This window comes from Sus scrofa, chromosome 4 (genome assembly GCF_054392235.1).
Source record: "Sus scrofa isolate SSC_HxYL_T2T_F1_AM1 chromosome 4, Sscrofa_HxYL_maternal_Yorkshire_Landrace_v2.0, whole genome shotgun sequence".
Classification (NCBI taxonomy): Eukaryota; Metazoa; Chordata; class Mammalia; order Artiodactyla; family Suidae; genus Sus; species Sus scrofa.
Genome location: NC_139386.1, coordinates 59,446,569 through 59,472,489, shown reverse-complemented (window position 1 = coordinate 59,472,489; position 25,921 = coordinate 59,446,569). Strand labels below are relative to the sequence as shown.

Genomic DNA, 25,921 nt, shown 5'->3' with positions numbered 1-25,921 from the left:
CAACTACCTTCCTTAAACCTATCCTCAAAGAACAACATACAACTCAGGAACATTTCATCTTTTGATGAAATTGACCTGTCATCCTCTTCTCACCTGGCCTCCCACTCACTGAGTTGTTACTTGCAGGCAGGATCTTTGCTTATTCATTTGCTTCAGTAGTAATGTTTGTTGAATGACTAACTCTGCCCCTTGAATTTCGATGGTGATTTGCTTATTTAAGGTGATGTCTCACATATTGTTGTTGTTAACATTACTGTGTAGGAATAATTTTTCTATAATTTTTTTCACCATATCCATTGGGATCAAGAGTGCCAAGTGTGGGAAATTTAGTGTCCTTGTGGCTTAGGAATCATACTTTGACTTTCCAAGTAAATACAGTAAATAGTGATAAACACCAGTAAACATTTGATGATATTGCCTTTTTTTCTACTTCTTTTTTACTTTCCAAAAATAGATTTATGTCCCTTTCTGTTCAACTGTAAGTTATTTAAGTATTTACCTGGGAGTTATTTCAAGTATCATCTCTCCATTTCTCATTCACTATCTATTGAGGACAAAAGAATGTTGACCCAAAGAGGTCAAGGTGCTTTGATTTAGACGTTTGCTGGCTGTATTTGACACATCTCCCAGCTGACTCAGCAAAACAGATCTCTGATAAATCCTGTGGGAATTCTAGATTCAATGAGATATAAATGCAATTCACAAATATGCAGAAAACTGAATGGAGTTTTCTTCTGTTTTGACTGCCCTTTGTGTTCTTTCCACTCAAATGTTTTTGCACTCACATTAACAATTCAAAAATTAAAATCACATGAATTCTGTTTTTTTTTAATTTACTAATGAAATTAACTTTAGTGATATGCAACAATAACAGGTTTCTGAGATACAAAATCTATGATAACATTGTAATTTATTTTATTTTTTTCACTTTTAACGTACCATTGAAGTATAATTGATTGATAATGTGATAATTTCAGCTGTAAAACAAAATGAAAAGTCAACATGAATTCTGTACACGATAAATACTGAGTGTGCAGTTGGAAACAGTAATTCTAATTTACACTCTGTGTTACAAGCGGAAATAAACCTTAATCCTGTTAATAAATAAATAAACCTTAATCCTGTTAATAAATAAATAAACCTTAATCCTGTCCATGAATTTCATGGACTCCCCTGTCTTTTATGATTTCTAAAAGAGAAATTCCTCAGCTTTCCTGTGGAATCAGGAATTTAACAGGAAATCTGTTAAGTCAGGTATTTAATGATCTCTGGGCTATGCATGTAACTTACCAGAGAAACAGAAAACAGACAGATTTCCTGTTTATAGTTTAACACTCCAGACCTAGCCATTTCAAGAGCAAGGAAGGGCAAGTTAGATGTGACAGCACATTATAATGGCATCTTATTATTTTTTGTTATCTGTAAAATTCCTAGGAAAAAGGATTTACCTTGACTAACCTGAGTAAAAATCTAACCATCTGTTTATTTTCAAACTCAGCATGGATGGAACCTCAGTGTGCAGGAGATTGTGGTCAGAATTGAAATGGTCATAATTCATGCATTTATTTATCCAGCAAATATTTACAAAGCCTCTTTAGAACTCAAACACAGTGAGTGTAAATGTTTTAAATTAAAAATTTCTTCAGTTGAGCTCTCAAACTAGAACTGTAGATGTCAATACATTGCTATCTTATCATGGTCACACAGTGAAGGGAATTATTGAATTCTTTTTCTTGGAAAGGAGAAAAAGTTAGCATGGGGTTGATAGCTCTGTAAATATTTTTTACAAAAAAAAATTGTAAATCCTAAAATTGAACCCTATCATCAACTTACTCTACATTATTTTACAACTTAATGTAGTTTATATACATTAATGATGCATTCATCATCTGAAAACATGTAATTATAGAAGACCAAGAATAATAACACTCTGATGCCAAATGCCAGATTGTGCAAAAATTCATGTCCATCTGGAATTTCAGCAACGGAGGGATATTATCTGGTCTTCTTAATGATGTGAAACTTTAGACTTGTCAGAGAAGCAGTTTTCAAAATGCTTTAACTGCAGAAACATCAATCCTTTGGTGCTGCTGGAATTGTCCCCCTGTCCTACTAGGCCAGTTGAAACTGTTACACAAGTTAGTTACTAAAAGAAGGATAATATATTTCAGTAGCTAGTAGCTAGTCATAGAACTTGGAACCTGAGAATTATGCATTCCATCTCTGATCTTTTTTTTAATAGACAGTAAAAGGTGAGATGTTATTTCAAAATTTAGTCCCATACCACATTTTTTGAGTAAATTGACCTTACTTTCTAAATTCTGCTGAAAGATGATTTCTTTTTTGGTGAAGGTCTAGCATTATTTTATAGTTTGTTTTCCCTGTTGATCCACATTTTGCTATTTTTAAACCTTCACTTTTCCATATGTCATGGAGAATTGGCCAATTATTTTGCCTCCCATGGAAATAACAATGAGGTAAACACTTCCTTCCCTAACAAAGGACCTGATTACATCTGGGTTGATTTTAGAGTAGTATTTTCACTCTCTGTTGTTATTTAGGATCACACGGGGAACATTTGGTATTTTCACTCTCTGTTGTTATTTAGGGTCACATGGGGAACATTTGGTACTCCTGGCTTTGATGACCTTTGACTCTGTTTTAATTGGTAGCCACATAAGAGACTACATTAAAATTTTAACTTTGAAAGTATTTGGCACAGTGATTCTCACCCCTTCCTGGGTTGTTCTAGGAAAAATACCTATGCCTGGGTCTCACGCATCACCTAGATTATGACTCAATGTGTCTGCGGTGCCATCTAGTAAAGGAATGTTTAAAAACTTCCAGGTGATTCTAATGTGCAGCCACATTTGGAGAGGTACCACATGGTTTACAAGAAATCATCCTAAAAGCTAAGCAACAGTGTCATTTTAAGAAATCACCAGGTAAATCTTTAGTCAAGAATTTGAAATATTATGGTCAACATGAATCTAAGACTCTTACTAATAAAATCCAATAACTATGCTACTTTTAGACAATAATGTGTTAGTGAGTGTTTAAAACTATTTCCTCTGGCACAAATTGTAAATCGACTGTACTTTAATAAGAAAACAAAACAAACAAATAAAAAACCCATCTCCTCAAGAAACAAAGCTCTAATTGGTTATGTTTTAACTCTCTCCCTGGTGTAAATATTCCTATTATGGGTGATCTCAAGGTACCAATGGTTTAAGAATCAGCTTGCCAAATTTATGAAAATGATATAATCAGCTCTTTTGAGACAGTTTTAAGCCAGTTCCAGCACATGGCTGCATATTAGAGAACTGACTTCTAAGAGACTTGACATCAGATAAATTACTTATCCTTTGGGGATTAAATGTATTTATTTGGGCTTTGTTTAGGTTACAGTAGATAATCATCAATTATCATTTTGCTTAGATTAGCGGAGTTATATAGAAATGTTTGTTAGTTTTTCTTTTTCTTTTATTTTTTGGCTGTGTCTATGGCATGTAGAAGTTCCCAGGCCAGAGATCAAACCCTAGCCACAGAAGTGATGCTGACAGATCCCTAACCCACTAGGCTACCAGGGAACTTGTTAGTTTTTCTATGGATTCATTTTAATAGGCTTCTGGACTATTTCTACTTTTGTGGAAATAATGTTCTTAGTAAAGTTAGTCACTAGGTGTACAAATCCACATCCGCAGCTCTGAGATCCTGTGAATTTCTCATGTTTGAACATTATGTGCATCCCTAAGAAATAATAACAAAAATACTTGTAATATGTTTTTCCTCTGCCAACCACTGTTCTAAGCACTTTACATATGTTAATTTATCTTTTGATCTCAACTCTTTGATGTATAGTTTATTATTATCCCCATTTTTACAGATAAAGATACTGAGGATTTGGGAGGTTAAGTAACTTACCCAATGACGCATAGCTAGTAAGTGGCAAGTTGGAATATGAACTAGGCAGTCTGACTACTCTTAAGCAGCTTATATCAAAAATAACTAGAGAGACAGGGGATTAAGATGGTGGAATAGAAGGACTAGAGCTCAACTTCTCTCCTAAAAACAACAAAATTCACAACTAAAGGCTGAGAAATCTTCAACCAAATGGACCAGAAACCTTCAAAAAGATATCCTACTCCAGGAGACAAAGAGGAGGCCACATCAAGAGGTAGGAGGGGCAATTACCTGATATAAGCAAACCCATACCTCTTGGGTGGGAAACCCCACAGACTGGAAACTAACTGGTTCACAGAGACTCACCTACAGGAGTGAGAGTTCTGAGCCCCACGTGTGGGGATCTGGCACTGGGAGAAAGAGCCCCTGGAGCATCTGGCATTGAAAGCTAGTGGGGCTTGTGCACAGGAGCTCCACAGGACTGGGGGAAACAGAGACCCCATTCTTAAAAGGCACACACAGACTTTCACGTGCACTGGGTCCCAGGGCAAAGCAAAGTTTCCATAGGAATCTGCATCAAACCTGACTTCAACTCTTGGAGGACCTCCTGAGAAAACAGGGGTGAATGTGGCTTGTTGTGAGGGAAGGACATTGAAAGAAAAGCTCTTGGGAATATTCAGCTGCTGTGCCTTTCTCTGGAGGTGACCATTTTGGGAACATCTGGCCCACCCATTAGCACTAAGAAGCTCCAGGGCAAACAACAATCCAGATGGGATCACAGCCCCACTCCTCAGTAAACAGGGATGCCTAAAGACCCCTCAGGCACACAGCTGCCTCTAATCCCATCCAGAGACAAAGCCCCACCAGAGGGATTAGAATCAGCTCTACCTACCCGTGGGCAGGCATCAGCCCCTCCCATCAGGAAGCCTACAGCAAGCCCCCATACCAACTTCAGCCACAAGGGGGCAGACACCAGAAGTAAGAGAGGCTACAACTCTATTATCTGTAAGAAGGTCACCACACCAAAAACCTATAAAAATGAAAAGAGAGAGAACTATAACTCAGATGAGGGAGAAAGAAAAAACCCCAGAAAATCAGCTAAGTGATCAGGAGATTCTTAGCCTCTGGGAAAAAGACTTTAGACTGCCGAGGCAAGACATTGGAAATAATCTGGAGGCAAAGATGGATAGCTTACAGGAAACACTGACTGAAGAGATACAAGATATAAAACTTAAACAAGGAGTTCCCGTCATGGCACAGTGGTTAACGAATCTGACTAGGAACCATGAGGTTGCGGGTTCAGTCCCTGCCCTTGCTCAGTGGGTTAAGGATCCGGCGTTGCCATGAGCTGTGGTGTAGGTTGCAGACGCGGCTTGGATCCTGCGTTGCTGTGGCTCTGGCGTAGGCTGGCGGCTACAGCCCCGATTAGACCCCAGCCGGGGAACCTCCATATGCCATGGGAGCGGCCCAAAGAAATAGCAAAAAGCCAAAAAAAAAAAAAAAGAAAAGAAACTTAAACAAGAAGAGATGCAAAATACAATACTGCAATAAAAAAATCACTAGAAGCAGATAACAGCAGAATACAGGAGGCAGAAGAACGAATAAGCAAGGTGGAGGACATATTAGTACAAATTATGGATGTGGAACAGAAAAGAGAAAAAAATTGAAAACAAATGAAGAGAGTCTCAGAGAACTCTGGGACAACATTAAACACACAAACATCCGTATCATAGAGGTGCCAGAAGGAGAAGAGAGAGAGAAGGAGACAGAAAAAATATTCCAAGAGATAAAAGCCGAAAACTTCCCTAACATGGGAAAGGAACCACTCACTCAAATCCAGGAAGTGCAACGAGTACCATATAAAATAAACCCAAGGAGGAATACACCGAGACACATATTAATCAAACTGCCCAAGATTAAAGACAAAGAGAAAATCTTGAAAGCAGCTAGAGAAAAGAAACAAATAACATACAAGGGAACCCCAATAAAGTTATCAGCAGATTTTTCAGCAGAAACTCTGCAGGCCAGGTGGGAGTGGCATGATATTTTTAACATGATGAAAGGAATAAAACCTCCAACCAAGATTACTCTACCCAGCAAGGCTCTCATTCATAGTTGAAGGAGAAATCAAAACCTTCACAGATAAGCAAAAATAACTAGAGAATCAAAATTATTTTCCAAGACTATTTTTGAATACCACAGAACTCTAGTTTTGTTTGTTTAATTTTTTTATTTTTATTTTTTGTTATTATTATTTTTAAATAGTTATTTCCCCAATACAATTTTTTTTCTACTGTACAGCATGGTGACCCAGTTACACATACATGTATACATTCTATTTTCACACATTATCATGCGCCATCATAAGTGACTAGGCGTAGATCCCAGTGCTACACAGCAGGATCTCATTGCTAATCCATTCCAAAGGCAATAGTTTGTATCTATTAACCCCAAGCTCCCCAACCACCCCACTCCCTCCCCCTCCCCCTTGGCAACCACAAGTCTATTCTCCAAGTCCATGATTTTCTTTTCTGTGGAAAGGTTCATTTGTGCCTTATATTAGATTCCGGATATAAGTGATAACATATGGTATTTGTCTTTCTCTTTCTGACTTACTTCACTCAGGATGAGAGTCTCTAGTTCCATCCATGTTGCTGCAAATGGCATTATGTCATTCTTTTTGATGGCTGAGTAGTATTCCATTGTGTGTATATACCACATCTTCGTAATCCAATCGTCTGTCATGGACATTTGGGTTGTTTCCATGTCTTGGCTATTGTGAATAGAGCTGCAATGAACATGTGGGTGCGTGTGTCTTTTTTAAGGAAGTTTTCGTCCAGATATATGCCCAAGAGTGGGATTGCTGGGTCTTATGGTAATTCTAGGTAGAGTTTTCTAAGGTACCTCCATACTGATCTCCATAGTGGTTGTACCAGCTTACAGTCCCACCAACAGTGCAGGAGTGTTTCCTTTTCTCCACACCCTCTCCACCAGTTGTTATTTGTGGACTTATTAATGATGCCCATGCTGACTGGTGTGAGGTGGTATCTTGTAATGCAATTACATAATTGTGATTTGATTTGCATTTCTCTAATAATCAGGGGTGTTGAACATTTTACCATGTGCTTGTTGCCCATCTGTACATCTTCCCTGGAAAAATGTTTATTCAGGCCTTTTGCCCATTTTTCAATTGGGTTGTTGGCTTTTTTGTTGTCCAGTTGTATAAGTTGTTTCTATATTCTAGAGATTAAGCCCTTGTCAATTGCATCATTTGAAAGTATTTTCTCCCATTCTGTAAGTTGTCTTTTTGTTTTCTTTTGCTGAGCAAAATCTTGCCAATTTGGTTAGGTCCCATTGATTTATTATTGCTTTTATTTCTGTTGCTTTGGGAGATTGACCTGAGAAAATATTCATAAGGTTGATGTCAAAGAATTTTTTTCCCCTCTGCTCTTCTGTTTGTTTGAAAATCTTTTTCAAATTTGGCAATACGTATCACCTGCTGAAATAATTATTTTGTTTTCCTCGTTTTATCAGTGCAGTTCCATTTTTCCTGTTCTGAAAGCAAAAGCAGTCATGCTTTTTGTATAATAGTGCAATTATATTTATTGAGGAATACATTTTATGATGAGATGTATTACCACAAACCTCTAAAAACAGCAACATAGTTTTTAAAACTCTTCTTTTTATGAGTTTATCTAGTTAGAGCCAAAAACTAAATAAAAAAAAAAACACACCTTAGTTAAAATGCCCTCCAGACAGTGCTGACTGAATGCCCAAAGGCAGAGGAGCTTTCCAAGTGTAGCTTTAAAAAATTTGCTTGGAAATAACTTTAAACTTGCATAAAGTTCAAAGAATCAGACTAATTCAAAGAGAACACAGAAAGCTTTTACGAGATTAGTCCGTTGTTAAATTTTACCCTGTTTGAACAGTATGGAGATTCCTCAGAAAACTAAACATAGAACTACCATTTGATCCAGCAATCCCACTCCTGGGCATCTATTCAGAGAAAACCATGACTTGAAAACACACATATACTCCCGTGTTCATTGCAGCACTATTTTCAATAGCCAATACATGGAAGCAACCTAAATGTCCATCGACAGAGGAGTGGATCAAGAAGATGAGGTACATATACACAATGGAATATTACTCAGCCATTAAAAGGAATGAAAATCTGGCATTTTTAGCAATGTGGATGGACCTAGAAATTATCATGCTAAGTGAAGTCCGTCAGACAATGAGACACCAACATCAAATGCTATCACTGACATGTGGAGTCTGAAAAAAGGACACAATGGACTTCTTTGCAGAATGGATACTGACTCACAGACGTTAAAAAACTTATGGTTTCCAAAGGAGACTGTTCAGGGGGTGGAAGGATGTGCTGGGGTTGTGGAAAGGAAATCCTCTAAAATTGTATTGTGATGATCATTGTACAACTATAAATGTAATAAATTCATTGAGTAATAAAAAAAGAATATAAAGAAATTTACCCTGTTCGCTTTATCAATTGCTCTCTGTATTTATGTATGTATGTATATATATGTATGTATGTAATATTATGAGTACAGACACACACACAGTACTTTTTTCTAAAAATTTTGAGAGTAAATTGTATACATTATGGCTCTATTACCCCAAATATTCAGTGTACATGTCCCAAGAATAGGGAGATTCTCTTACCCAATCATAGTAAACTTCTAATTTATTACCTATATTCCAATTTGCCAATAAACCTAATATTGTCCTTTGGAGTGTTTATTTTATCTCCAGTGCAGGATCCAGTCTGGGATCACTTACTGCATTTAGTGTTCATGTGTTTTTAGTTAATTTAATCTGGAACCTCTTCACAGAGTTTTTGCCTTCTATGACATTGATATTTTTGAAGAATTCAGTCAATATCCCATTCCCCCTTTTACTAGAATATTTGTCATTTGGAATGTGTCTGCTGTTTCCTCATGATTGGATCCAGATAAGGAATCCAGGCTGGAATACTGCAGAAGCCATGTTGCTTCCTTCTCAGGGTATCACAATTGAAGGCACATGGTTTTCATCCACCCTCATTGGTAAGATTAATTTTCATTTTTCAGGCCAGAGGTAATCCAATTTTTCCACTGTGTAGTTACTATTTTTTCCCTTGTAAGTAACAAGCAATCTGTATGGAGTTATTTTAAGACAAAACTAAAATCCTGCTCCTAATCGAAATTTTGCCTTAGCTTTAGGATCCAATATTTGCTGTGATGATTGAAAAATAATGGTTTTTCCAATTCTGGTGCTTTCTCCACATTTATCAGTCAGCCTGTGACATTCTACTATAAGAAATATACTTCCTTCTCCTCTTTCTTTCTCTCTCCCAGGATGTATTCACAGATTCTTATTTACAATTTTCCTCTATTATATTCTTCTCAAACTGCCCCAGTTTTGGCCAACTGAGAGCACTTTGGCCAACTGATACTTTGCTGACATATCTCTATTGTTTTTTGGAACACCTCCTTACTTTCTGACATAACAAGATGGATCAGGCTTATGTTGTACCTACCCTTCTCTCATATCAGAATCAGCTATTTTCCCAAGGACCCATCATTCCTTTTCGTGGGGAATATATTAGACACCAAGTTCCAGGCACTGGGTGTACTTATTTCTACCGAGGTGTCTTTGCTTCTAAGCTCTTTAGGCTGATAGAGCTAAGAAATTTAAGCATGTGTATACACATATACACACACATATGAATTTATATCTATTCCGACCCACTGGCAAATGGTTCTTTCTTTCCTTCCCTCTGCCGAATTTGTGTGTTCCTTCTTCCAGGAGGAAAATTCTAGCTCCTAACAACATTAACACATCTTCTCATTTTCTCAATCATGTACTATATCAGAAATAGTTCTGTTACTTGGTTCCTTACTCCTGCCTGTCAAAAATCAATTAGACCCAGTAATTCCATGCCCAGTTATTTACACAAAAGAAAAGGAATGCATATTTCCACAAACAACCTTGTACAAGAATGTTTATAGTAGTTTTATTCATAGAAGCCAAAAACAGGAAATAGCTCAGTGGTCTTAAGAGAAGAATGGATAAACTGCAATATATTCACGTAATGGAATACTACTCAGCAATAAAGGGAGCAAAGTACTACTGCACGCAACCACATGGGTGAGTTTCAAAAACATAATGCCAAGTTTAAAAAAGGCAAGCAGAAAAGAACATATAACATGTAATTCCATTTATATGAAATGTGAGAGTAGGGAAAACTAATCTATAGCTATAGAAATGAAATCACGTCTTGCTTTTGTTGGAGCTGGGACAGGGCGGGACATTGACTGGGAAGGAGCATGAGAAAACCTTCCGGGATTAGGGAGTGGTGCTATATCTTGAACAGGATGTGAATTATGTGGGTGCATGCACTTGTCAAATTGGATTGCACTCTATCTTTAGTATCTGTGCATTTCACTGTCTGTAAATTAACCTTCGTTTTTTAAATTGGCAGAAGTAGACTGCCTTTTGTAGCCCAATCTGGGGGTCTTCATTAGAAAACAGCTTCTACTTCTAGCTCGCCTCACTTGTGATCCTTCTCCGCTCGACCCTTCTGGACCCTGAAGACATTTGAGTTGGTGACCACAATCAATATATTTACTTCCTTTTACTATCCTATTACTTCCTTTTACTATCGTTTCAAATATGCAAAAGTACAACACAGGTTAGAACTCCACAGATAATTAAATGACATTATCCACTCCTGAGGTCTGGCTGATATACATACTTTAATCTTGAAAACAGCCAACAAGTACAAAGTGAAACTGTTTAACTAAAGTGAAACTGTTTAGATTAATCCTCAGTTTAGGTCTTTGCCTGTCAAATCTATTAAGACAAAAGCAAACAAACTGCAGTATAGTCAGGCCTTGCCAAGGGAAACAGCTGATTTCCAACATCAAATGATCAAATATCACTTCAATGAGGAAACAGTTTTCTCAGACCTTCTCATAAATTCTGGTGCACACCACATCCTTCATCTTACATTCCTTAAAAAAAGAGAAAGAGATTAATTGAGTATTGAAAATTAAAACTAGGAGACAGTAAATTTGTAATAATAACAGATATTAGAAGAAATGTCATAACATTAAACTCAAAAAGAAAACAAATTTTACTCTCCAAGAATTCAGAATCATTACCATTGAAATGAAGGAAACAGTTTTAAAGTTGATCTAAGTTAGAACAGAGTTTTTTTTTAAGTGGCAAGTTTTTATGCATAATTTGCATAGATTTAAATCTATTAAAGTAATGTTTTTCTTTTCTTTTTCTTTCTTTCTTTTTTTTCCCCTCTTTTTAGGGCTGCACTCATGGCATATAGAGATTCCCAGGCTAAGGGTTCAATCAGAGCTGCAGCTGGCAGCCCACGCCACAGCCACAGCCACATCCACGCAGGATCCAAACCATGTCTGTGACCTACACCACAGCTCATGGCAATGATGAATCCTTAATGCACTGAGCAAGGCCAGGGAGTGAACCTGCATCTTCATGGATACTAGTCAGGTTCGTAAACCACTGAGTCATGACGGGAACTCCATAAAGTAGTGGTTTTCAAAACTATCTGCACATTTGCATTATCAGGGGAACATTTTAAAATACTGATGGCTTCTTCCCCCACCAAGAGATTTGCATTCAGTTGATCTGTGTTGAGGACCCCATATTAGTATTTATTTCCCATGTAAATCTGTTGTGCAGCCAGAGATAAGATCTTCTGTGCTAAAGAAAAAAACATTCACAGCACTGCATGAATCTACTTATAGTCAATGTATGTGTTGATTAGTATGAACAGAAGTAAGACTTTAAAAAGTTGTTAGAAGTCATCTCATATAATCTTTGTTTTCATTTTTATCTGCCACCTACAAGAGAGCTCTAAAAAGCTAAGCTTGAGTTATTGACATGATTTAGTCCAAGTTACATTGGATTCTTGAAAACAAAATTCTTAGATATCTACAAATATTCTACAATTGACACTTTCAAGATGAGTTCTACTTTTAAAATTTAAACTTGCTTTTCTCTTTGTGAGTCCAAAATAATGAGGTTTATCCATACTTTTTTTTACTATCATTTTCAAGTGTTGTTATTTCTAAAATAACAAATAGGTTTTGTCATTTCTAAATTCTTATATCTGAACTTGAAGTACATATAGATGAATCTTTGTAGTTCAAAAATCACCCAAACATTAACTCTGACTTTATTTCCAACCATTCTTATCCATTTGTATTCCAAAGAAAAAAGATTACCTTGAAAATAACATAACCAATTTCTCTGTTTAAATAGCATCTTGATGCATTTAGAAAAAAAATTGTTCTTACCACTACCATTTTTCCATCCACCAGCTTTCTCTTTATTGTTGTCTCTTTGCCATCCCATTTTTGTACTTGATTCAGCGAGCCTCTTGCCAAGGTTACAACGCTCTGCAAAGATAATTTCACATAATTGACTTATTTAGACTCTAAAGGATTAAAGAAACAGTTCATTCAGTTTTGAATCATTTTCTTTTCTTTTTTTGCGTGTGTGTCTTTTTAGGGCCACACTCATAGCATATGAAGTTTCCCAGGCTAGGGGTCGAATCAGAGCTGTAGCTGCTGGCCTATGCCACAGCCACAAAATTCGGGATCCGAGCTATGTCTGTGACCTACACCACAGCTCACAGCAATGCATGCTCCTTAACCCACTGAGTGAGGTCAGTGATCAAACCTGAGTCTTCATGGATACTAGTCAGATTCATTTCCGCTGAGCCACGACAGGAACTCCCTGAATCATTTTCCTAACATATTTCATAAGGCACATTCGTTTTCAAGAGAATGAGGTGGGCTACCCTTTTGAACACTAGCAAGATTAATTCTCTCCCAAAGCAGTAGACCAAACCTATTTTGAAGAAAAACAATGAAGTTTACCTTTGCTTTCCTATTGTCAGCTGTAGTTTCTTCAAATTCCTGGCCTAGCTTGAAGGAGATCTCTGTGTTTTTAAAGGTACTTTCAGTTCTTATAGTTATAATATCCCCTTTCTTGCTGATAATCACTCTGGGTTTGGCCAAATTTCCCAGTTTTCTGGTGGCTAATCCCACTCCTGAAAACCAAGAGAATGTTAGAATATTGTTGACTAAGAAAGCATTTACCTAAAGAGACTATGGGTTGCCACATCCTCCACTCAGCTGTGCCTCAGGTGTGTAGATGACAGGTTAATATCACTTACTGCCAAGTACTTCCTTCCATATTTCAGTATCTAATGGAAACCATGTCCACGCACTTGAATGTTTTGTTTTGTTATTACAAAGTACATCTGCAGATTTTAAAGATAAACGTGTCTAGCTGAAATAGTGCAAGTCATCTGCTTTTACCACATCCAATCCCATGCTCCATTAAAACCACTAATTACAGTTCTGAGTAAATCACTCCAGACTGTACATACAAATAATATAGATATATTTTATTTATTTATTATTTATTTATTTATTTATTTTTTAGGGCTGCACCACAGCATATAAAAGTTCCAAGGCTAGGGGTTGAAACAGAGCTGCATCCACCAGCCTATACCATAGCCACAGCAACGTGGGATCCGAGCCACATTTGTGACCTACAACGTAGATCATGCAAAGCCAGATTCTTAACCCACTGAGCAAGGCCAGGGATCAAACCTGTGTCCTCATGGATACTAGTTGAGTTTGTTAACTGCTGAGCCATGACAGGAACTCTTATCTTATAGATATATTTTAAATGAGAATATGACATGTACAAGTTGTTCCATGATTGTTTTTTTCTTTTTCTATTCTGGAAATAGAAAAGAACTCCCCCCACGTCCTTGGTACAATCTCACTTCTTTTTTCTTTTTCTTTTAACTCAATGAATTTTATTAAATTTGTAGTTGCACAACAATCATCACAACCCAATTTTATAACATTTCCATCCCAAACCCCCAGCCCATCCCTCCCAACCCCTGCAACCTGTCTCCTTTGGAAACCATAAGTTTTTTGAAGACTGTGACTCAGTATCTGCTCTGCAAAGAAGTTCATTTTATCCTTTTTTTAGGTTCCACATACAAGTGATAGTATAAGATGTTGGTGTCTCACTGTCTGACTAACTTCATTTAGCATGATAATTTCTAGGTCCATCCATGTTGCTGCAAATGCCATTATTTCTTTCCTTTTTATGGCTGGGTAATATTCCATCATGTATATGTACCACATCTTCTTTAACTACTCTGTCAATGAATATTTAGGTTGCTTCCGTATCTTGGCTATTGTATACAGTGTTGCAATGAACATTGGGGTACATGTATCTTTTTGAGTCATGGTTTTCTTTGGATAGATGCCCAGGAGTGGGACTCATTTAAAAAATTTTGTTTTGGCCCCTAAATCTATCTGTATCATGATCACAGATAAAGAAAATATTTTTTTAAATTTTCTGCTTTGGAAAACAAAACAAAATTAGGCCCTTAAGTATTATTACTCTAGCCACCCAAGATTATAGAAACAGATGGAAAAATAGAAATAGAAATACATCTGGAGTTCCAGTTGTGGCTCAGTGGTTAATGAAACTGAGTAGCAACCATGAGGTTGTGGGTTTGATCCCTGGCCTCACTCAGTGGTTTAAGGATGTGGCGTTGCTGTGAGCTGTGGTGTAGTTCACAGATTTGGCTTGGATCCTGCGTTGCTGTGGCTGTGACGTAGGCTGGCAGCTGTAGATCTGATTCGACCCCCAGCCTGGGAACCTCCATATGCCACATACACAGCCCTTAAAAAAAAAAAAAAAGACAAAAAAGAAAAGAAATAGAAATACATGAACAAAACTAGTTATGTATAAATATATATGTATAAGCATAGTTGCATATACATAAAGGAGTATGAAGAGTTAGAGCTAATAAAGAATTGTGAACTCTCTTCTAATTCTGATTAATCTTTTGTTATTTGGTATGATTAAGAACAATGTTTTTCAAACTAAACTTCTACAGTAGAGTCTAAAAATCTACATTTTACACCCCCCTTGGTGCCTTCATGCACACCAAAATTTGAAAATGACACAATTAGGGAGTCTTTCATTGAGACTTCCTTCTATTTTTCTTCTTTCTCAACTGTAAGAGGAACCCCATAAATCTAGCTAATCTTATACTATGGATCTATTCCCATAGGTTCTCATAGTTTTCAAGACAATGCGACATGATTTTGCTTATTTTATCTAAAAACGGAACCCTTCTCATAAGCTATCTAAACAGATAAATCTGCAGGAACTTGATAAGCATAGTAACCTAACAGAGTCACTGTCATCACTCTCTACTTATTTGTAGAGCTCTGGGTATTTCCAAAGACTCTTCTCACCTACTGTGCTCATACCCATGGACCATTCCCTAGAAATAGTATCAAATAAAAACTGATGTATCAATGACTAGACTTTCCATCTTCATCCACTGCTCCAACTCCAGGAAAATCTGATGTTAGTGTAAATGAGTTTGAATTCACTGCCACAACCCAATACTCTTTCTCTTGGTAACTTTCCTAAACTGTGAACATCCTTCTCTTTGAAGCACTTACTTTTTTTTTACAAACTCTCTATCACATAACTATGTAATAACAGACAACCTAGAGGTAGAGAGAAAACTTCTGGTTCAGCTGAACATCAAAATTTTAAATTGAGGTTTTCTATTAACTTTAGTATAGTCAACTTCTTATTTCATGTGCACCTTAGTTGTTAGAAAACTAACTTTCAGGAATGTCAGAGGATGGGTTGGCTAAGCTTCTATGATTTCTTTCTTCTGGAACCAAAACCCTATTGATATGAAATTGCCTTTGAAATCATCAGGAGTTCTATGCATCTATGTACTTCTTATCTGAGTTAAAATCTATTAAAATTACCACAAACAAACTGCAAATTAATTATCTATTGACACAACAGAAGATTAATCCCAGAAGAGGATTGTATTTTTAGCCCGAGCAAATTTTTTCAGACTCTTGGAAAAGGAGTTAGAAAGAAATAGTCTAAGTCATTAGAACAACAAAGAACATTTCTTACCCAGAGCTTTCATGTAATCATCAAAGTTCTCACTGGAGACAAGTTTCCAGGTACCTAGGAATTTGTTGCTCATTGTGATGGAAGAAAATTCAACACAGTGCTAGGTGAGATTCAGGAGACTCAAATGAGATGCCGAAGCTCTCAGAAGATTCTTTTCAAAGATGTCCAAAACATGTGACTCTTGCAGAGATCCAATGGGGAAAAGCAGTGTCAGGGCTAGGCGATGAATGGCTCTTCAATCATCTATTGGGACAAAAGAAAACCCCACATAATGTCTCCTTCAGCCTCCAAAAATGTTTATTAAAAATCAATGATAGTACAATTTGAACCTTCAACAAATTTTTGGTCCATCTTATATTTTGACAAAGTGCTTAGGTCCTTAATGCTTTGGAAGAAAGTCCATGAATTGAGTCCTCTACCAAATTACATTATATGAGCATCAATGAATGAATGTGTGTGTGTTTCAGCATCTTGCTCACTCTCCATCCTGAGTCTGCACAATTAAGAATTCTTATTGAAAGAGAAGAAAGAGGGGAAAATGTCCATGAGTATTGTGGCAACAGCCTCAAATATGTTGTGGGAGAGAAATGCAGGGGAACAGTGTGAGGAAGTATTGATAGGTAAGGGAGGCTTGGCATAGTTCGCATATCCAAGGCAGGCAGAGTAGGCGGACAATACGGTCAGTCTATTAGAGCAGAGCACAGAAATCGCATTCATGGGTGAACAAGAAGTAGCACTATAACACGCTCTTTGACCACAGCAAAGATTTTCATCTAAAAAAAAATAGGTCCAAAGTAAGCAGGTTCTTGGCTAATACAACTTTAAGTCCTTTAAAAGAAATCTACAGTTTCTTAAAAAGGAAGGATTTTATATAAAAATAAAACTAATGTATTTTGAGAGCACACAGTGGGCTAATCGCTATGCTAAGTGCTTAATATGGATTATTTCACTTAATCCTTTCAACAACTCTAAGAGTAAGGTACTATTATTTTTTAATTTTTTAAGTTTTATTGAAGTATAGTTGATTTACAAGGTTGTGATAATTTCTTCTGTATAACAAAATGATTAAATTTTACATATACACATATCCATTTTTGTTTGGATTCTTTTCCTACACAGATTATCACAGAATACTGGGTAGAGTGAGGTACTATTATTATATCCATCTTACTAATGAGAAAATTGAAGCTTGTAAAGGTTAGGTAACTTGCATCTAAAACTTTAATAAGGAGAGATAGAATTTAAACCTGGTATTGATTCTCAGTGCACAGATATTAGACCATTATCTTACATGGCTCCTGATACATATGTTGGAAGCTCTGGCTGAAGATCAGGCAATACTGACATCACCATGACTAGATAGAGACATGCATTTTTTTGCTAAAAAAGCAAGAGAAGTAAAAATTAAGAGATGAAGCATCCAGGTTATATGATACATCAGACTTCCACTTTTTGACCAGGGGGAGCAAATAGAAGACTATTTCAAATATAAATGTTGCTCTTGCTAATACCAAGTTGATGCCATACCCTTTCCTAGCAGGTTTCCCACATTGGCATTAATCCTGCCCTTGACACAACTTATTATTACTAGGCTTTATATATTTGGTACACTAGGCTTTATATATTTTGGTGCACTCCTCACAATAATGAAAATAACCCATTATCAATTTACTCATAACAAGTAGAATCACTGATCTCTAGTGTTTAGATTACCAATGTCATAGTTGTACCTAACAATGGCAGTTATGTGGTAAGGTTGTAAATAGAGTCAAAAATATAGAATTATACACAGTGGATCCAAGTGTCATCTTACGTTACCCGTGCCTGGATAACTCAAGGTAGGAATGAAATAGTGACTAGAAAAATTCTTAAGCTAATTATCTACCCAATCTTAGACCCAAGAAAATGTAAGTGAAGGCAGTACATTGTACTGGGATGAAGGAAACAGCTTTGAAAGAAAGGGCCATTGATTAGTGGATGTGTTGTTTTCTCATCCAAAATACTTAATAAAAATGAATAATGCTATGGCTTGTGTTTTCAAAAATTTAGGTGTTCTGCCTAAATCTATAAAGTACTCCCAAACCTTTCCACTTGAGCCAAGGAAGGACTCATTTAGGAGAGGTGTAGGAATTGTTAGCAGCCCTTATTTTGTATTTAGAAATAGCTATGAAGTTTAAAATACAAACTTTGAGCTATATATTGGTAAAGCTTATAAGTTTGAAGCATAGTTCGCATATCCAATGGAGGCAGAATTTTAAACAAAGAAAAAAAACTATATTTTAGGCTTGTAAGTAATGTACCAGAATTCTGAAATTGGCCAAAATGAAATTCTAAGGCCTATGTATGATTCAAAGGCACAGATCAAAGCAATGAGAGAGATACTGGCTTGAGACTTTAAGTCACTCCTAGGTAAGAAAGTAATCAGTATCCTAGTGAGAAATGATAAAAAATAAACATCAGAACCACATTATAATTAGACATATATACTTATGCTTGAACTAAAGATTCAAAAAATGGATTTAGCCTTTCTACACTTTGGGTTCACCTTTCATTGATTTGCTGACTGTATAAATTCTCAAGATTAAAGAAGCTACTTGAATCATACACCAGAAAGAACACCCAGAAGTCCAAAGAAAATGGACAAGGAAAGCTTGCTCTATACATGTCATGTATATATATCTTATATATTGTCATCAGGCTATACCAATTGTATATTTGCAAAAGCAATAATCATCCTGTAGCATAAGAACAAAGAATTCATGATCCTCCCCTTGAATGCCAAAGATCTGACTCCACTCCTTTCATTCTTTTACCTGCATAGGTATTGAGAGCCTACTAAGGGCTAGATACTCTTCAAGGTGCTGGTTAAACATCATTAAACAAAATTCCATGCCCTTGGGGAACTTATGTTTTATTCATTAGTGGATAAAAGCTTGAAGCAAGAAATTTTAATTCTAATGAGTCTGAAATTATTTGTAAAATAGAAGTGTTATGATAATAACTGGTAGGAGGAAAAAACACATAATATAACAGGAAACATAACAAATAAAAAATGGTCATTTAAAAAATTGGGGGGAGGAGTTCCTGTTGTGGCTCTGCAGTTAACGAATCTGACTGCAGGTTTGATCCCTGTCCTTGATCAGTGGGTTAAGGATCTGGAGTTGCTGTGAGATGTGGTGTAGGTTGCAGATGCAGCTTGGATCCTGTGTTGCTGCGGCTGTGGCATAGGCCAGAAACTACAGCTCCAATTCAACCCCTGGCCTGGGAACTGCCATATGCTATGGGTACAGCCCTAAAATGCAAATAAAATAAAGTAAAATAAAAAAATAAAAAATTGAGGGGAGTTACTATTGTGGCTCAGCAGTAATGAACTTGACTGGTATCCATGAGGATGCAGATTCCATCCCTGGCCTCTCTCAGTGAGTTGGGGATACAGCATTGCCATGTGCTTTGGTGTAGGTCACAGATGCAGCTCAGATCCCATGTTGCTGTGGCTGTGGTGTAGGCCTGCAACTGAGGCTCCATTTCAACCCCTAACTGGGAACTTCCATATGCCACAGGTGCAGCCCTAAAAAACAATATCTAACTAACTAACTAAATAATTGACAAAATAGAAATAAAACATAATTTTTATTTCCTTATGATAGATGAGAAAAGTAAACTAACTATCCAACTATGATATCTAGAAAGAAATTAACAATATTTTTAAAATTCTTCAAGATATAAAAGATTTTTAAAAGGCAGAGAAAAGTTAAGGGTTTAGGACTTGGGCAAAAGAAGAAAATCGGTGAAACAGGCTCCATATTTAGGTCTGATGCCCTTCTAGGAATCTGTGAATTGCAAGAGGCAGATGAGAGACCAAATTTGAAAGATGTTTATGACAATATTGCAAGAATAATGGAAGAGTGAGGGAGAGTCCTGATTAATCATGATTTTAGTTTGGGACTTTGAAAGGCTGGAACAGAAGAGAAAAGAAGAACAAGAAATAGATTTGTGTTAACATCAGTGAAATTCTTAAAATTGGTTTTGTGTGATCTGGGAAAGCTAGTAAAGTTACCAGTCAGAAATAAATATAAACACTCTCCCCAAAAGTGATAATGTCATCATAGGGCTAAACTTATTTCTATAAATTTTCATATATAGTGCTAATCAAAATTAAATAACAAAAAAGATAGGAAAATATGCTCAAACAACCAAAGAAAAAATGAAAAACAGAAATAGATGATCCACAGACAAGATGTTAATAAAACAAAAACAAGCATATTACAGAAAATATTATTAATTCAAAAGTTTTTAAAGGCTAATAAAATTGACAAACTTATCAAGATGGATTTAAAAATAGAGAAGGCAAAGTTTATTAATTGCAGGTATATCAATATACACTATTAGAAAGATCATAAGAAATATTATGAACTCTTCATGCCAATAAATTTGAAAATTTAAAAGAAATGTGTAAATTCCTTGGAAAACAAAGTTTACCAAAAATATGCAAGAAGTCAAAATGTGAATACTCCCAAATCTATTGACATTGAATCTATAAATAAAACTTTTCCCACAGAGGTACTCCAAGTCTGTAAGCTTTAACAATGAATTCTTACAAATATTTAAGGAAAAAAATTACACCAATCTTACACAAAAGTTCCCACAGATTAGAAAAGAAGGTACTAATTTCCACCTTGCTTCCAGCAAGGTGTTTGCACATACAGTTCCCTTTTCCTGGAATGTTTAACCACTCCCATACAGTTTAACTCTCAGCTCAATTATACTTTCCTACCTTTGTTGACATCCTTTAGATTCAACTCAGTCATCTGTACTAACCTTTTATAGTATATCCTCATTTTATAGTTACTGAAGTTAACAGATGTAAAAGAAAAAATGAACAATAATACAGTAATAGTAGGAGACTTTAACATCCCACTTACATCAATGGACAGATCATCCAAACAAAAAAATCAATAAGGTAACTGTGTTCTTAAAAGATGTTAAACCAGTTGGACTTAATAGCTATCTACAAGACATTCTATCCAAAAACAGCAGAATACACTTTTTTTATTCAAATGCACATGGAACTTTATCCAGGCTAGAGCACATGTTAGGCTACAAAACAAATTAAAGGGGATAGAAATCAAGCATTTTTTCTAACACAGTGGTATTAAACTGGAAATCAATTACAGAAAAAAAAATGGAAAAAGAACAAACACATAGAGACTTAACAACGCTATTTAAAAAAAAAACATTAGATCAATGAAAAAACAAAAGATGAAATCAGAAAATGCCTCAAGACAAATGTAAACACAATACTTCAAAATCTATGGAATGCAGCAAAAGCAGATCTAAGAAATAATTTTATAGTGATATAGGCCTACCTCAAGAAACAAGAAAAATCTCAAATAAGCTACTCAAACTGCCTGAAAAATTAGAAAAAGAAGCATAAACAAAGCCCAAAATCATAAGAATGAAGGAAATAATAAAGATAAGAAAGGAAATAAAAAAATAGAAATCAAAAAACAATAGGAAAGATCAATGAAACTGAGAGCTTGGTTTTTGAAAAGCCTTTTTTTTTAAATTGATAAATATTTAGCCAGGCTCAACAAGAAGAAAAGAGAGAGTTACAAATAAACAAAATAAGAAATGAAAGAGGAAAAATAACTGATACCACAAAGATACAAAAAAATTATAAGAGAACACTACAAAGATTTATATGGCAACAAATTGGACAATGTGGAACAAATAGATAAAGTCTTAGAAACATTCAACCTTCTAAGACTGAATCAAGAGGAAATAATTTGAACAGACCAATCACCAGTCCTGATAGTGAATTTATAATTTAAAAAAAAAACCTCCTAGCAAACAAAAACCCAGTACTGGATGGCTTCATAGGGAATAGGGGAATTCTACCAAACATATAAAAAGGAATTATTACCTATCCTTCTCAAACTATTCCAAAAAACATTGAAGACAAGGAGGAAACACTCCCATATTCACTCTACGAAGCTACCATTATCCTGATAAAAAAAAAATCAGATAAAAACACTACCAAAAAAAAAAAAGAAAAGAAAATTACAGGCCAGTATCTTTGATAAATGTATATGCAAAAATGCTCAACAAAGCATTAGCAAACTGAATTAAACAATACCTGAAAAGGATCATACCTCATGATCAAGTTGAATTTATTCCTGTGATACAGGATGGTTCAATATTCACAAATCAATCAATTCGATACATCACGTTAACAAAAGGAAGGATAAAATAATATTCATTACACAATAGATGGAGAAAAATTATTTGACAAAATACAACATTCATTCATGGAAAAAACTCTCAGCAAAGTGGGTATAGAGGGAACATATCTCAATATGATATAGGCCATTTGTAACAAGCCTACAGCCAATATTAAAATCAATGATGAAAAACTGAAAGCCTTTCCTCTAAATTTAGAAACACAAGGATGCTTACTCTTGCCATTTCCATTTAACATAGTTTTGGAAGTTCTAGCCACAGCAATCAGACAGAAGAAATAAAAGGCATCCCAATGTGAAAAGCAGAAGTAAAACTATCACCATTTGCAGATGACATGATACTATATACAGAAATCCTAAAATCTCTGTATTAGAACTAATAATGAATTCAGCAAAGCCACAGTATAGATTAACACAATTAGAATAAGAGAATTCAGCAAAGCCACAGTATAGATTAACATACAGAAATCTGTCGCATTTCTCTACACTAGACATGAACTATCAGAAAAAGAAAATTTAAAAATCCCATTTAAAACTGCATCAAAAACATATCTAGAAATAAACACCAAGAAGCTGAAAGACCTATACTCTGAAAACTATAAAACATTGATGAAAGAAATTGAAGGCAATACAAAGAAATGAAAATGTATCCTGTGGCTCTTTGATTGGAAGAATTAATATTGTCAAAACAGCAATATTATCCCAAGCAATCTATGATATAATGCAACCACTATCAAAATACCCATGACAGTTTTCACAGAACTAGAATAAACTACCCTAAAATGCATATGGAAAAACAAATGACCCCTAATTATCCAAAGCAATCCTGAGAAAAAAGAACAAAGTTGAAGGTATCACCCACCCAGACTTCAGACTATACTAAAAGCTATGGTAATTAAAACAGTATGGTACTGGCACCAAATAGACATGTAAATCAATGGAACAGAAGGAAGAGCCCAGCAACAAACCCAGACAACTATAGTCAATTAATCTATGACAAAGGAGATAAGTACAATGGAGAAAAGACAGTCTCATGAACAAGTGGCACTGGGAAAACCAGAAGGCTACATGTAAAACACTGAAATTAGAACATCTTGGGAGTTCCCGTCATGGTGTAGTGTTTAACGAATCCGACTAGAGGTTGTGGGTTTGATCCCTGGCCTTGCTCAGTGAGTTAACGATCCAGCGTTGCCATTGGCTCTGGTGTAGGCTGGTGTGGGATTGGTGTAGGTTGCAGACACGGCTCAGATCCTGCGTTGCTGTGGCTCTGGTGTAGGCTGGAGGCTACAGCTCCTATTAGACTTCTAGCCTGGGAACCTCCATATGCCATGGGAGTGGCTCAAGAAAAGGCAAAAAGACAAAAAAAAAAAAAGAACATCTCCTCACATCCTCACATATAGAAGAATAATCAAAATGTATTAAAGACCTAAATGTACAACCGAAACCATAAAACTCCTAGAAGAGAACAGAGACAGAACACACTTCGACATAAATCAAATAATATTATTTTGGATATGTGGATCTGTCTCCTAAGGCAAAAAAAAAAATAAAAGCAAAAATAAACAAGTGGGATCTAATTAAACACAAAAGCTTTTAAATGACCAAAGAAACCATGGACAAAATGAAAAAACCTACAACATGGGAGAAAATATTTGCAAATGATATGACTGATAAGGGGTTAATGTTGAAAATATATAAACAACTAAAAAAAAAAACAAATTAAAAAATGTGTAGAAGAGCTGAATAGACAGTCTTCCAAAGAAGACATACAGATTGATAACAAGCACAGGAAAATATGCCCAACATAACTATTATCAGAGAAATGCAAATCAAAACCGTAATGAGGTATCACCTCACATATCAGAATGGCTATCATCAAAAAGAACACAAATAACAAATGTTGGAGAGGATGTGGAGAAAAGGGAACACTTGCACACTGTTGGCAGGGATATAAGTTTCTGCAGCCACTGTGGAAAACTATGGAATTCCTCAAAAAACAAGAAATAGAACTACCATATGATCTAGCAATTCAATTCCCGTGTTTATATATCTGGAAAAAACAAAAATACTAATTCAAAAAGATATATGTACCCTAATAATTATAGAAGCATTATTTACAATAGCCAAGATATGGAAGCAACCCAAGTTTCCCTCTATAGACAAATACATAAAGAAGAGGTGATCATGTATAATGGAATACTACTCTGCCATAAAAAAGAATTAGACTCTGCCATTTGCAGCAATGTGGATAGACTTAGAGAATATTATACTAAGTGAAAAAGGCAGACAAATGAATACTGTATGATATCACTTCTATGTAGAATCTAAAAATAATATAAATGAATGCATATAGCAAAACAGAAATAGACTCATAGATATGGGAAACAAATCAGTGGTTACCACTAGGGAGAGGGAAGCAGGGAAGCGCATGTTAGGGTATGGGATTAAGAGATACAAGCTACTTTGTATAAAGTAGGTAAGCAACAAGGATATATTATTTAGCACAGGATATATTATTACAGCCATTATCTTGTAATAACTTTTAATGGAGTATAATCTGTAAAATACCAAATCACTATGCTGTACACCTGAAACTAATATAATTTTGTAAATCAACCATTTAAAAATAACCACTCCCACATGGTTAATCCTTAACTCTCAGCTCAATCATTCTTTTCCACCTTTGAGGTTATATCCTTTAGATTCCAGTTAAATCATCTTTCTTATTTTCTAGTATAACCTTATTTAACAGTTATTACAATTAATTAAAAAGTTAATTTTTATTAACTTTAGACATCATTTAATTAATATGTATGTCATCCATCAAAGTCGTAATTCCATGTATGTGGGAACATGTGATTTTGCTCACATAATATTCCAAGTACATAACATCATGCATGTATACACTAGGTAATCATTTGTTAATTACCTGAATGAAGAAAACGTAAATTTTCTACTTATGAGGGGTTTATTTGCATTAAATAATATATCAAATATGAAAGCATCTAAAATTTGTGCTTGTAATCAATAACAGGATTCTCCTAAACTTCTTTCCTCCTCTCCCATCCTTCTCTTCCTTTCCTTTTTCATACCCTCTGGAGGCATGAGAGCAAGGCTTTGAGTTACATCTAAGTGTAAAACTTAGTTGTAGTGCCCATTCCTTCACCGGATCATTCTTTTGGTCAGTCATAAAAGCAGGTAGTTCTTTCCATATTCACAATGACATGATCTTATTACAACACTAGGAAAGTGCATATAAGATAATTCCAGGATTCATCACACATATTTTCACCTGCATGCATGCAGATAATTGATCAACACCAATTTCTTGAACTGTAGCAGCACTGGAGATAACATGGTGAATGAAATGGCAACACTTCTTGCCCTCATGGGAGCTTATACTCCAGTTAGAAAGACATAGGTTAATCAGTCATTCAGATATTTTAGAAAATCCAATTATTTCTTATCATTTGCAGGTGGAGACAGTAGATGACATTAAAGAGCCAATGAACCATTTCTATGTAGAAAGATACATTTTGGGATTTCTTAGACACTAGATGCCCTGAGACCAATGATCTTACCTTCACCACTAGGACATCTCGTGCTCCCCTTGGTATCTGTTTGACAGAAGGTGACAATGGTACTTCAGGGTTGATAACTTCCTCTTTCATGTTTCAGATAAACGCTTTTCTCTCATCTTGAAAATGCTGAGATTAAAGTTGCTTTCTTAATGCAAACTGTTTCCTGGG

At 35.7% G+C, this 25,921-nt stretch overlaps 2 protein-coding genes across 4 annotated transcripts in view; both read right to left on the bottom strand.

Moving 5' to 3' along the window:
* Window positions 1–10,497: 10,497 nt before the first annotated feature.
* On the bottom strand, window positions 10,498–16,048 carry PMP2 (peripheral myelin protein 2). The gene is given in 4 exon segments (NM_001185065.1): window positions 10,498–10,919; window positions 12,240–12,341; window positions 12,825–12,997; window positions 15,934–16,048. Coding segments are annotated over 4 exon segments (399 nt in total). The 5' UTR covers window positions 16,007–16,048; the 3' UTR covers window positions 10,498–10,868.
* The window catches only part of LOC145303668 (peripheral myelin protein 2-like), a 19,164-nt gene continuing 9,280 nt past the window's right edge, over window positions 16,038–25,921 (bottom strand). For 2 of the 3 annotated variants that reach the window (XM_085020844.1, XM_085020845.1), the window contains one exon: window positions 16,038–16,176. In XM_085020844.1, coding sequence (XP_084876970.1) covers window positions 16,150–16,176 — 27 coding nt within the window. In that variant the 3' untranslated portion in view covers window positions 16,038–16,149. Of the gene's footprint in view, window positions 16,177–25,753; window positions 25,790–25,921 lie in introns of all 3 variants that reach the window. The other variant, XM_085020843.1, reaches the window with a different exon arrangement.